We start from the raw sequence: 13075 nt of genomic DNA, 5'->3' as shown, positions 1-13075 counted from the left end.
GCAGCTGTCAGCGGGATAAAGGAAAAATCCAAATCAAAACAAAACGACGAGAAAACGCAATTGAGGACGATCGGTGTTGTGTCAAACGGATGTCAGATTACTAGACTAACATGTTGAGTTTCGGTACTGTGCGGGTATTATTTCTAATATTAAGTTTGTTGTGCAGTTTTGAGACGGGGAGATGTAATACGTGCAGTATCCCGGCAGTGTGCAAATGCGAGGTGGAGCAGAAACCCACGAATGGCGTGGTCGAGGCGCCGTTTTCCGATCAACCTGCCCAGCCGTTGTTGACTTCATACTTCTCAATAAATGTTCCCGGGCTCAATGTTTGCGAACCACCACCGACTCCAACCCCGCCGCCCACTCCACCAACGAAAGCTCCGAATACCACCACAACTACTCCTAAACCGCCTGGTTTTCGATCAGATCCAAAACCAACGCCAAATATCGTTCTAAATTGTACATACATCGAAGTCAATTCAAATAAAACGATTCCAGCACATCCAGCAGTAGATGGGGTGAGTTTCATGTTCACAAATTAGTGCCTGATGAGGCGCCTGTTGTTTTACAAGTTTACCCACAAATCAAAAAAGTTCTAAAATTCTAAGAAAATCAAGGCCTCAAACTTATCTACTCATCGATGATGTGACAGCGCACAGAAACTGTTTCGCTCGAAACGTCTTACCATAGCGTCAAAGCTCTTACTGTACAAGAATTTGATCTTGCCAGTCCCCATGTATTCCTCGGAGAATTGGGTTCTTCATCATCATCATCAATGGCGCAACAACCGGTATCCGGTCTAGGCCTTCCTTAATAAGGAACTCCAGACATCCCGGTTTTGCGCCGAGGTCCACCAATCCGATATCCCCAAAAGCTGTCTGGCGTCCTGGCCTGCGCCATCGCTCTATCTTAGGCAGGGTCTGCCTCGTCTTCTTTTTCTACCATAGATATTGCCCTTATAGACTTTCCGGGCTGGATCTGGGGACTTGGGTTCTTAGCAAGAAAAATTGCGAATTCTTGGCCGCGTTCGAGAGAAGAATCCTGCGAAGAATTTTTCCCCCCTGCATGATGATGGACGATTCTACGTAACGAATTCTATGAGCGATATCCCGACCGTCTGGTTGTGGATAAAATCCGGCTCAACAGGCTGCGGTGGGCAGGTCACCTAATCCGTATGGATGGAGATGGTCCAGTTCGGAAAGTCTATAAGAACAATATCTATGGTAGGAAAAGAAGACGAGGCAGACCCTACCTGAGATGGAGCGATGGCGTAGGCCAGGACGCCAGACACCTTTCAGGAATATCAAATTGGTGGACCTCGCCGCGAAACTGGGGTGTCTGGAGTTCCTTACTAAGGCAAGCTTAGACCAGATACCGGTTGTTGCGTCGCTAATAATGATGTGATTTGCCAAATCTAATAGGCACAGTTGTAAGTGATATAAGTTGCCCAACTATAAAAAAATGCCCGGTCGTGTACGTGTGTGGGTCTGTAGAGTATAAAAGGCTCACCTTCTGACCACTCGACCCCATCCAATGGAATATCCCGGATTCTTTTACGATTGGAAAATCTTCGTTAATATAAGCGCTGCTGCCACCTTCGATTGGAGGATAACAGCATCAGACACAAGATGCCTAATGCGTACAAAGCAGAACATTCCCATAAAAAATTTTCCACCCAGCATATGTCGGTTGCTACCTTTATCCTGAATGGTCTCAAGTTCTTCTTGTCAACCGCTTCTCGCTACTTAACACTTTCCATCTGCCGACGTATCACTTCTTGATTAGTCATCTCCTCCGGCTTTGCAATGTCCTGCCAGGTATGCTCACCCTGCTTACAAATTTCACCCTCCTGTTTCATAACTTCTCTCACAGCCTCCCTTTGCCATTTTACACCTTCACTCACCTCTCCATGGTCTACTGCTTCTCGGCAGTTTCGCTCCTCCTCTTTAGTCACCTCTTGACTGATCACTTCTTGTGATTCTCGAATATCCTGACTGGACTGCAAATTGTCAACTTCTTCCTGCTGTTTTTCAACTTCTTGCACCATCTCCTCCATCGGCTTTGGAATCTCATTGGCGTTGTCATGCTGTTCAAATCTCCCGCTTCTCATCTCATCTTATCTCTGCGTTAGCGCTGACTGTGTGTGTAAATTTACAGCGGTTCTCTATCAAGATCTCCGCTTGACGTTCACGCGCAATTCGCTGTTGACTGTTTTCTCGTTCTCGTTCTCGTTTTCGTTTCCATCTTCTTTTTTCTTCTCATCCTGCTTTGTGCGGGCAATAAAACTAATCAAAATTAATCTTTGTGTTTTGTTTTGATATCATCTCGTTCTCACCCAACCGTGAGTTTGGTTGAATCTCGAAAGAAGTCCGGTCCCAGTATTTTCTAAGAACGCGTTTTTCAAACATTGTATTTGAAGCGTTTCTCAAACACATGCTGTATCACTTCCTGATTACTTACTTGTTGAAGCACCAGCTTCACGTTCTGACATACTACCGGTCCCTCTTTTCGTTCCTGAGGTTCTTCAGAGGAATCACCCAATCGTTCTGTTATCTGTTCTACTACTTCTGGAGTAACTTCATACAGCGACTTTTCGTTCTCTCGGCACGCTACTTTCTGAGCGCTTTCCTTTTATTCTTCGTTCACTTCCTTTTCATTAAATATTTTGTCCAACCATTGCTTGTATCTTTCGTCTTGTCGAGCTTCCCTCTCCTCTTGCCGTCTTGTAAATTCTTCTAGTTGCTTTCTAGATTCTTCCTGTTGCCTTGTCATCTCTTCCATAAACTTTGCCAGCCTTTCGTATTGTCGTGCTTCCTTCTCCTCTTGTCGTGCTTCCTTCTCCTTTTGCCGTCTATACATAGTTTGCATGAGAGCTGCTATGTCGTTGTTGTTTATCGCGGTCATTCAGCTGCTACCTCGCGACACTCAACGGGCGGTGTAAGCTCACACTGGAATTCACGCTCCTCGACATTAATACCTCGCGACTCCAAAGCTTCGCGAAGTCTTCTCTGAAGTTCTGCTTTAGTTCTCGTCGTAGGGAGCTGTAACGCTGACAGCTCCTTTTTCAGCTGCTCCACTTTCAAGCTCTCGAATTTAACCATCCTGACTTACGCAATCCCACCGCTGTCACCAATTGTTATGATTTCCTATACGTAACCCCGTCGCTATATAGAGAAACGAAAAAGGAAATTACGAGCAGCCAACAGATTATTGAAGATCAAAAGAGAAATATAGAAGAAGTAACAGAACAGCAAGTACAGGTAACTCAAGATTTGCTCTCGCAAACCATTTCAAAGTCGAAATTACGTTGGTGCTGCGTGGGTGAAAGACTCATGTGGAAGGCAACCCAACGAGCCGGCTTTTCAAGGGCAAAAGTTAACGGCGTTCATATCCACAGCTGTTATACTCCTCCAAGTCAAACATTAGCGCAATATGAATAGATGCTAGATAGATTGGTCTTTCATGCTAAGGACCACAGCCCCAAAATCATTGTCAGAGATTTCAACGCGTGGGCCTTAGGCTAGGGAAGTCGAGTAACAAACAGCAGCAATCAAATATTGCTTGAAACTCTCACGAAGCTAGACATCGTGCTAGCTAACTTTGGATGCGTGCCCACCTTCAGAGGTAGAGGGCTAGGTTCAATCGTCTATCTGACTTACCTTCGTACCTCCTTGGCGAGAGGGATAGCATGGCGGGTGAGTGAACACTACACACACAGTGACCACCAGGTCATCTTTTTCGACATCGAGAACAGAGAGGGCCACAGTCGAGTGAGCAAAAGAAGCGGAAAAACCAGGATATCTGGGTTGCCAATTGGAGTTTTCGAGGAAGAGACATCTTTGGCGGCTTTAGAAAGAAGTTACCACCCGAACGGTGTTGAAAAAAGTGAGTCAATTATGTCAACGGGTAACTGAGGTCTGCGACTCTGCAATACCGCAAGTTTCATCACAGTAGGAAACCAAACTACTGGTGGAACCAAGAAATCACGTTGTTGAGGGCATTGTATTTGCGAGCGAGGAGGCTTTGCAAAGGACCAGAGGGAAGTCAGAACATCAGCAGTCGGAGAAGGATCGCGCGGCGATCTTCGAAGTAGCCTTATGGGCTATACGGGAAAGTAAGCGGAATCGCTACAAGCAGTTGTGCTTTGAGGCAAATACGACGCTAACTCAGCCAACTGGGGTTGGATTAAGGGCACCCTGGCTAAACTGGTTGTCCCTGGTTACTTAGCTCGGATAATTGAGAGTTAACTTTCGGTGAGACTTCTTTGGTACGAGACAGAGAATGCGGAGAGTCTTCGTTAAAAAAAAACATACCATGGTGTCTGAGGTCCGAGGAGGCCGGGCAGCTGCACCCGTCTGTGAAGATGATTAAGACTGTAATCCCAAAAGACTCATGGCGATTTTTCGGCCATTCTTCTCTTTTGGCGGCTACGAAACGATATGATTGGCGGGCATCAGAGCCACCTGATGCTTACCAAGAAATTTCCAGATGGACCATGACTTTATGATTGGCCGCCTTTCCATGCGCTAATAGTATCAAGCTGATATGCGTCGTTAACTACTCTCCTTTTAACCTTCAAATGGATTGGGCCTAAATTTAGGATACCGTCGAGTACCGCTCCAATAATACTTAGGCAACGAAGCCTTTTCAGCTTCCTGTTGTTATCAAAGTTCAGTTTCGGCCACCAGACAATGCATGCATACATCAAAGTGGGTTTTACTTCCTTTTTTCCTCCTCACAAGCGAGGTCGACACGTCGTGATCGGTTTCGCCATTTGGTTCTATCAAATGCCTGATCTGGATGTAATCGCAAGGCTTTTGAATCCTTATCCAGCGTACCAAGCCACCGTTGCTTCGGCCTGCCTTTTGTTCGTTTACCATCGACTTCGATGTTCAGACCAATCTTGGCAAGTGAATTCTCGTTAGCACGAATTGCGTGACCATACCATCGAAGACGCCTCTCTCACAACTTTTCCACGATCGGTGCAACCCCATAACGATCGCGGATATCCTCATTTCGGATGTGATCTAAACGTGTGACGCCACTAGTCCAACGTAACATCTTCGCCTCCATTACCGCGAGACACCGTTCATTGTCTTTTATAGTTGGCCAACACTCAGAGCCATAGAGAGCGATAGGACGGACGACATTGTGGTAAATTTTAGATTTGAGACGTTCGTTGATACGTCGATCACAAAGAACACCAGTTGAGGAACGTCACTTACATCCAGGTTGCGTTAATGCATGAAGCAATTTCAGAATAAAGGTAGCAACAGGCATATGCTGGACGGGAATCTAGCAACAGTTTACAACTCGCTTAGTGACTTGAAGACAATGGTTCGCCGAGTTGTAAAATTGATGAGCGTAACACTTATGTGCATTTTTAGAAGCGAGTGCCATGATTGGAGTAGAAAAAGGTACGTAACACGGAATTATAAGAAGCGTCGCAAGAAATGGAAGGAATCAGAAGGGATGAATACATGGACACGGAAAAGGCAAGAGTTTTGGGACAGTTACTGTGAAGGAAGCGAAGTTTTAAATAGGGGAAAATTGAAAAGTAAGGAGGATACACGAGTGAGTGTCGTGGAGCGATCCAATAGTGGTAATCGTTTGAGTGCTACGGCAGAGAAAGAGCCGACTTTCGAGCAAGTATGGCAACGCTCTAGAAAAGTGGTAAAAGTAAAGGAAGCAATTAATCTGGAGGAGCAGAATCAAAGTGAAAGCTGGCATGATTTCACGATCAAAAGTTGCATCATTTATGCGGCACGACGGCCGAATATTCTGCAAGTGAGTAGATGTGTGTTCAACGTTTCGGAAAATCAAGGTCACAAAGTCGTACAAATGTGGATGGTTGTGTTACGAGTAATGACACGCGGTTATCTGACTTCTGCACTTCAGCTCCCCTCATGACTTCTCGGGACGCTCGCGTTGCTAGTCTACTGCGCCAAGTGTCCTTTGGCGACCCACTCGTCGACCATCTTGGAAGAGTGGATTCCATTGCATGGCATAGTAATCAACGCAATTGACGCCCCTCCTTTAGTTTAGTTAGTTTAGTGGGGGGAGCGACAGTTCCAAACACTCAGACCTTCGTTAGGCCCATTGAAATATTCCCAGAGATCGCCCATTCAACGGCCTCTCGCCTGCGGCGTTTGCAGGCTTTCGCGAATCTGAGAACATTCTCCAGAGACAGAATATGCAGTCTTCCCTGAAGAAAACCTTACCATAGTGTCTGAGGTCCGAGGAGGCCGGGCAGCTGCATACGAAGTGCAGGGCCGTCTCTTTCTGCTCCTTACATTGACAATACTAGAGTTTCCATAACTCGCTTCTTAAGGGACAACAAAAAATACCGCTCTAGCGGCCCAAGGTTCCTTCACAAAGATTTTCGCTGTGCGATTCATTGCAATTTCCCCCTTCAGAGCGGACTTGACAGTGGATGGCCGGATGCCAAAAGCTGGTTCTGGTTCCACAATTATAGATCCAGAACCTTGGCGAGCCAGTCTGTCAGTTTCCTAATTATCAACGATGTTTCAGTGCCTTGACACCCAGGAATCAGGTATGTTTCCTTCAATTGGCCGTTTCAGCAGCACCTGATGACAATTCCACACCAACTGGCTTTATATGTCGTTGCGGTTTAGTGCTGAAAATGTGGGAGCGACCCCTCCATTTCCGTCGCAAACATTCTTCTGTTGCCAATGAAATGGCATATATCTCCAAAATAGTGGACAGCGAAGCGGAAATCGGCTCCAAAAAAGCAATAACTTTTTGTTCGGCTAGGAAAATGATGGCAACTATTTTTTGGGATAGTCATCGAGTTATCTTCATCGATTATCTTCAAACAGGAAAAACCATTACAGGAGCATACTATGTATCATTACTCGACAAGCTAAAGGCAGAAATTGCTGAAAAACGGCCACATTTGAAGCAAAAAAATCTGTTTTGCCAAGACAACACACCTCTGTGGTTGCCATGCCGAAAATTCACGAATTACAACTGCTTGAAAACCCTCCTTATTCAGCAGATCTAGTCCCAAGCGACTTCTTTTTATTCCCAAATCTTAAAATTACACTCGGAGGAAAAATACTTCCTAAACAATTATTTTGCAGAGGAAGACGTCGAGTACTATTTGGACGGGTTAAAGAGGTGCTCGCATGGCTGAGAGAAATGTGTAGACTGTCTCATTATACGTGTATGTAGGTCGGAAACTTTTCAGGCCATCCTCGTATATGCGACGTTGGTTGCTTTTCGTTTCGCCTCCAAATGCATTAGGGTAAATTTAAGATAGCTTCAGGTGTCGTTGGAGTAATACTTAGGCAACCAAGCCTCTTCAGCTTTCTGCTGTTAGCAAAGTTCGGTCTCGGCCACCAGACGATGCATGCATGGAATGCTACTGGTAGGAGTCTAACAGTGTGCTAGGCAAGTACGATATGCATTCCAAATCAGTAGACCTAGGGCATCCATTCCCTCTTTTACTGGATCACGAATTATGCCATCCGGGCCTGCAGACTTGTATCTATGGAACGAGTTAAATGCCCAGTTCACTCGTTCCAGTGGAACTGCCTTGCATACCATCGTCCAATTTTTCCGTTGAGAGCTGTATGTATCTGTCAACCCCGAGACGAAATTTTGGCTGCTGCTTGGGAAGTGCACCTCAAGCAAATGGTTTGTCGTTTCTTTATCGTTTTCTGTGTACCTTCCGCTCTGTAAACGTGGATAACTTAACTGCTGGCTACGATCTTTGACAATGGTCCGCGTTAGCTTTGAGTTTGCATCAAGAGATTTGGTCTTTTCGCAAAAGCGTCTCCATAGTGATCGTTTAGCCGCTCTTTTTTAGGGCTTTTTGAGCCTCTTGGTATCAAATCCAGCCAGCGGCTGAATCAGACTTTAGAGCTCGGTTGAGGAGTACCTTTGTCGTTCTCCTCTGACTTGATGAGTGAACAGCTCTCTCTGCCACATCCGCTTTCTGATCACGGTGTGTATATGTGAGGCCTGTATATCGAATAAGTTCTTCGTTTGAGATAGTATCAGGTCAGTTTACTCCGATACGACGCAGACAGGCAGGTATTGACGAAAGTTTGGAGATTTTAAGGGACAACCACTGGAAGTACTCCAAGACCAAGAAATTGATTCATTCAGGAGAACCTCCTCAATACTCCACTCTCCACCAAAAATAAAGCAAAGCGTACTAAATGCTACAGGTGAAGAAGGTGCGTTTAGAAGGGGCAATCCGGCCAAGATTCATAGAAAACAGAGCCCTTACCCGGAGAAACTACCTTCCAAGCAGCTTGGAGCAAAAATAGTTGCGCTGTTCGAGTTCATCAAGGACAGGCGCAACGTGCACCAATCAATTAACGTTCTCTATAATAGGTCGTAGAAGGAGGAAAGAGTTTCCAAGGAAAAGCCGAAACCTGCCATTCCAACAGTATCACAGGCGACGCCAATGAGCAATCGAAGGGGAACGTAAATGGTGGATGGGCGTTAATAAAAAGGCGAAGAAGAAAACAAAATAACGAATTCGCCCAGAGACAATCGTTATTTCCAAAAAGGGCAATTTGTCGGACGCGGAGATTCCACAAAAGGTGAAATCTGGCTCCGACCTAAAAGATCTGGATGAAAATGTCAGCAAGATCCGAAGGACCCAGAAAGGCGATCTTATGTTTGAGCTGAAAAAATCCAGTTTGGGCGAAGCCGAATATTTTCGCACCTAAGTGAAGAACTCGCTTGGGGATAATGCCACAATTCGGGCCAAAAAGCATGGAATCTACGTACAGTGCAGCGATTTTGACCAAGTGGCATCCAGGGAAGAAATGTGGTGATACTCAAAGGCCACAATGCGTCTACCAGTGGAGGCAGCACAGAAATTATTGTCAGCCAGAAAAAATCGAATTGGATGGGTTATCTGTCGCCTGCGAGAGCAGGTTTCATAAAAGAGATGCTTCAAGTGCTTCATGTTACACCTTAATCGTTCAGGGACGTTCAGGACTTACTTGACCAGACCATTTATGAATCTCAGATAGAAATTGCCATCATAAGTAAGCCACCGTCATGGTTTCTGTAGGCATGACGGTGGTATATGGGTCACTGACTCGACTGGTGGAACAGCGACATGAGCGTATGGCCACCAAGCTAACAATGCTCCATGAATCAGTCGGCCAGTGGTTTCGTGTAGGCGAAAATAAGCGGTGTGTACGTATACGCCCCACCCAGTCTCACATTGTCTAAATTTGAAGACATGCTTGACAACCTTGTTCTCGATGCAAGGGGACGAAGTCCATAGGTGCTTGCCGGTGACTTCCACTCTTGGGCCCTCGAATGGGGAAGCATGGAGAGTATCGCAAAGGCCCGAAGTCTATTAGAGGTTTTTGATTAATGAGGGTGACGCAAGCACCTTTCGCAAAGGGGAGTCTTCCTCAATCGTAGAGCTGACCTTTGTCAGCCATGCACTGGTACGTGGTATGTCGTGGCACGTTACACCAACAGCAATCACCAGGCAATCATCTTTGAACTGAGGAGGGAGCCACAGGCCAGGGAAACAGGATACTTAAAGCGGAGAAGAGCATTAGGTTGGTCTGCAAAAGCATCGGACGAGGGAAGCTTCTTGGAACTATGGCTAGGCTAACCCACTAAGGCAGGCACAAAGCATCGCCAGACGAACGACTCAATTTTTGATAGGTTGAAGTGATCGGGGATTAAATGAGCAAGTTTTTCAAAGTAGCCCGCAAAAACCTCAAGTTTGTCATCCAGCGGAGCAAGAGGGATTATTTTAAGGAACTTTGCTCGGAAAAGGATGTAAATCTCTGTGGAAATGTAGAATTGTGCTCGGACGGTTGAGAAGCCGATCATCCCCACAGATCATGTGTCCTACTTTCTTGTTGAAAATCGTCCAGGGGTTATTCCCCCAGCAAGAGAGGGGGAGTAACACATTTCAGAGATCTTTCAATGTGACGGCAATTGTTGCTGTAACCACGGACGAGCTATTGGAGATCTGCAGCAGAATAGATGACAATAAAGCTCCGGGCCTGGACGACACATCGAACAGCCCTTAAGCTCGCGCTCGAGAAGATATTCCTTACAGCATGGAAGTGGCAGAAGCTGGTACTGCTGCCTAAGGCTCCAGGTTAACCATGCTGCTTTAGATCGGCAGTTTGTGTTCCTTAAAGCTAGATCAACCATTGATGCCATCAAAATGGTTACTGGCTTGGTCGAGAATACAATTCACGGAAGGGGTTGCACCGGCAATTATTGTGTAGTGGTGATCCTGAACGTGAGGAATGCATTTAATTCGGCCAATTGGAAGCTTATATGAAAGTGCCTGGCGATGGATGATTGGTGTTCCCATTTATCTTGCAGCTATAGTCGATAGCTACCTGCGGGAACGGACGCTCTGGTATGACACCGATGATGGACCCAAGGAGTACGTTATCTCCGCGAGTGTCCCACACCACACCACGTTGGCGTTCAGCTTCACTCCTCCTCTATAATGAAAATCTCCGTAGTGCGTAGTGGTGTACTGACCCCCATTCTGAGTTAGTATCTGGCAGTCAGTTTCTTGTCCGAAAACGGGCTTTGAAAGTCGACAATGAGAATGCGCTGCCAGAGCTAGTGTTAGTTTATAATAATAATAATAATCGTTGGCGCAACAATCCATGTTGGATCAGGGCCTTGAAGTGTGTTAGAGCACTTCATTCAAGACCGTAACGGTACACTAGGAGGCAATGTGGTCAGCACTGCGCTCGCCCGAGATTATTACCCTGATTTGACTCAGGTACTCATTCACAGCTGAGTCGACTGGTATCCGACGTCAAATCACGATACAAATTCCACTGCCCCCAGTGAGATTTGAACCGCGACCTTCCGTACGACAGTATTGCGCTCTAACCACTCAGCTATCCGGACACAGTTAGTTTATAAAGTGTTACAAATTCTACTGGGTAAATTTGGATTTTATTATTGAAAGGTGAAGAAACATTTTTCAAGAGTTAGTGACAAACCTCATGGAAAACAAAGTAGTCCTGTGTGCCAACGATGAAAATGTTTTTCAAATCGATTAAACCATTTTAAAGGTTCTGAAAAGCGTCAATAAGCAGGACTATGTCCACTGAAAATTCTCTGAAGCTTTTATCTTATTTTATACCCAACAATTTACCAACATCTATGAATTTCTGTTCTGTTTATTCAACAGAGTTTCTTCTTAACGCTGTACTACCCATGCCCCGAGGTACCCAGCCCCCACAAAGGCTACAGCACCGGAACAGATCTGTTGATAATATTCTTCACATTAGTATTCGCTTATTTGGCATTAGGTATAGCAGTCAATTTCTTCATACTTGGCGCAAGAGGTATCGAGATGATCCCGAATTTGGGTTTCTGGCGAGATTTGCCGGGACTAGTCAAGGTAAGTTGAAACATTGTGTGCCTTCCAACGCTCGTTTATGTAGATGTGATTGAATCTATTTTATTCCTTTCAGGACGGCGTAGTATTCGTACAAAATGGTTTCAAAGTGCCACAGACTGAATTGCATCCGCGTAGCCCGGAGAGTTATGATGCAATTTAAAAATATTCATATTATTTTCTCGAATATTATATGGAAGAGGCAATTGCTTTTGTTTGTTATAATACTTTTGTTTTGTTATTGCTGATCTTCTCTTCTTCTACCTCTGACTTTTTTCCTATCTGAAATACTATTTACTGGAGCGGACACTCCTGGTGGATCTGCTTCAAAATACTCTCCTTCTTGTACTCAGTTTTCTTTTCAAACTTCACTATGTAGTCGTAATTATTATTATATTTGATGTTTTTAACAAATTCATAAAATGCGATAGTTGGGGAAAATCATTGGAATTACTTACATGTGACTAGTCGAATTAATTTCAATGAAAATTTACGAACGGAGGAATATATAGTTAAATTAATTAAACATAAAAAGTGGACATGAATTAAAGCTTTACTAAGAATTTGTAAATTGTTGTTTTTCTTTTTACCTTTTGTGCAAGTAAAAATAAAATTTTCTACTGCCTCACCCATTTAGGCCCTTCCTTGCCTGATTGATTTGAGAAACGTCCACACAAAAGCATCTTCCTCAAGTCAGTTGCGTGATAATTTATTTTAGTACGGATTCAATTTCTATCAATAAGCAGAAGAGAGCAGATGTCCTACGAAACCCGATCTCTGCTTCGTTATCTGATACTATACGGCCTACAAATAAGTTCTGTCGGTTTTCACAATAGATGGCGTAGCTTGTTTTTTATTCCATTGATTCACATTTCCAAACATTCATCGGCAAGCTACTGTCAATAGGCACAAACGTCAGTATAAATTATTTAATTGAAGTGTAAACAACAATACTTTTTTCATCAACGAAAATGGCCCATTTTGTACCAAATAATGTGTTTTTGCCGGGAGTTCTACTTCATTATTTGAATATGAAGAAAAAAGCAACCGAAAGTCATCGCATTTTGGTGGAAGTTTATGGTGACCATGCTCTATCTGAGCGAACGTGTCAGAGGTGGTTTGGACGGTTTAAAAGTGGCAATTTTGACTTGGAAGGCGAAGAGCGCGCCGGACGGCCAACAATTTTTGAAGATGAAGAATTAGAGACATTGCTCGACCAAGATCCATCGCAAACGCAAGAGAACTTGGAAAAACACTTGGAGTCACTCAGCAAGCCATTTCGCACCGTTTAAAGCAAAGGGAATGATCCGAAAGGTCGGAAATTGGGTTCCGTATGAACTGAAGCCAAGAGACGTCGAACGCCGTTTTTGCACGTGCGAACAACTGCTCCAACGACAAGAAAGGAAGGGTTTTCTGCATCGAATAGTTACTGGCAATGAAAAGTGGATCCATTACGATAATCGCAAGCGTCGGGCAACGTGGGGATACCCCGGCCATGCCTCATCATCGACGCCCAAAGCGAATATTCATGGTGAGGAGATCATGCTGTGTATATGGTGGGACCAGCTGGGTGTGGTATACTATGAGCTGCTAAAACCGAACGAAACGGTCACGGGCAAACTCTACCAACGTCAAATAATGCGTTTGAGCCGCGAACTCAAGAAAAAACGGCCGCAATACCAGCAA

The 13075-nt window shown here is 44.8% G+C and overlaps 1 protein-coding gene across 1 annotated transcript; it reads left to right on the top strand.

Annotated features, from left to right (window-relative positions):
- The first annotated feature begins 12 nt into the window (after positions 1-12).
- On the top strand, positions 13-11960 carry LOC119653789. Its single transcript, XM_038058792.1, has 3 exons — positions 13-518; positions 11180-11392; positions 11466-11960. Exons 1-3 carry the CDS (start codon positions 111-113, stop codon positions 11550-11552), a joined length of 708 nt encoding a protein of 235 aa, XP_037914720.1. The 5' UTR covers positions 13-110; the 3' UTR covers positions 11553-11960.
- The last annotated feature ends 1115 nt before the right edge of the window (positions 11961-13075 follow it).

Source organism: Hermetia illucens, chromosome 4 (assembly GCF_905115235.1).
Source record: "Hermetia illucens chromosome 4, iHerIll2.2.curated.20191125, whole genome shotgun sequence".
NCBI lineage: Eukaryota > Metazoa > Arthropoda > Insecta > Diptera > Stratiomyidae > Hermetia > Hermetia illucens.
The sequence above is the reverse complement of the archived record's forward strand: the minus strand, read 5'-3'. Positions and strand labels throughout refer to the sequence as shown.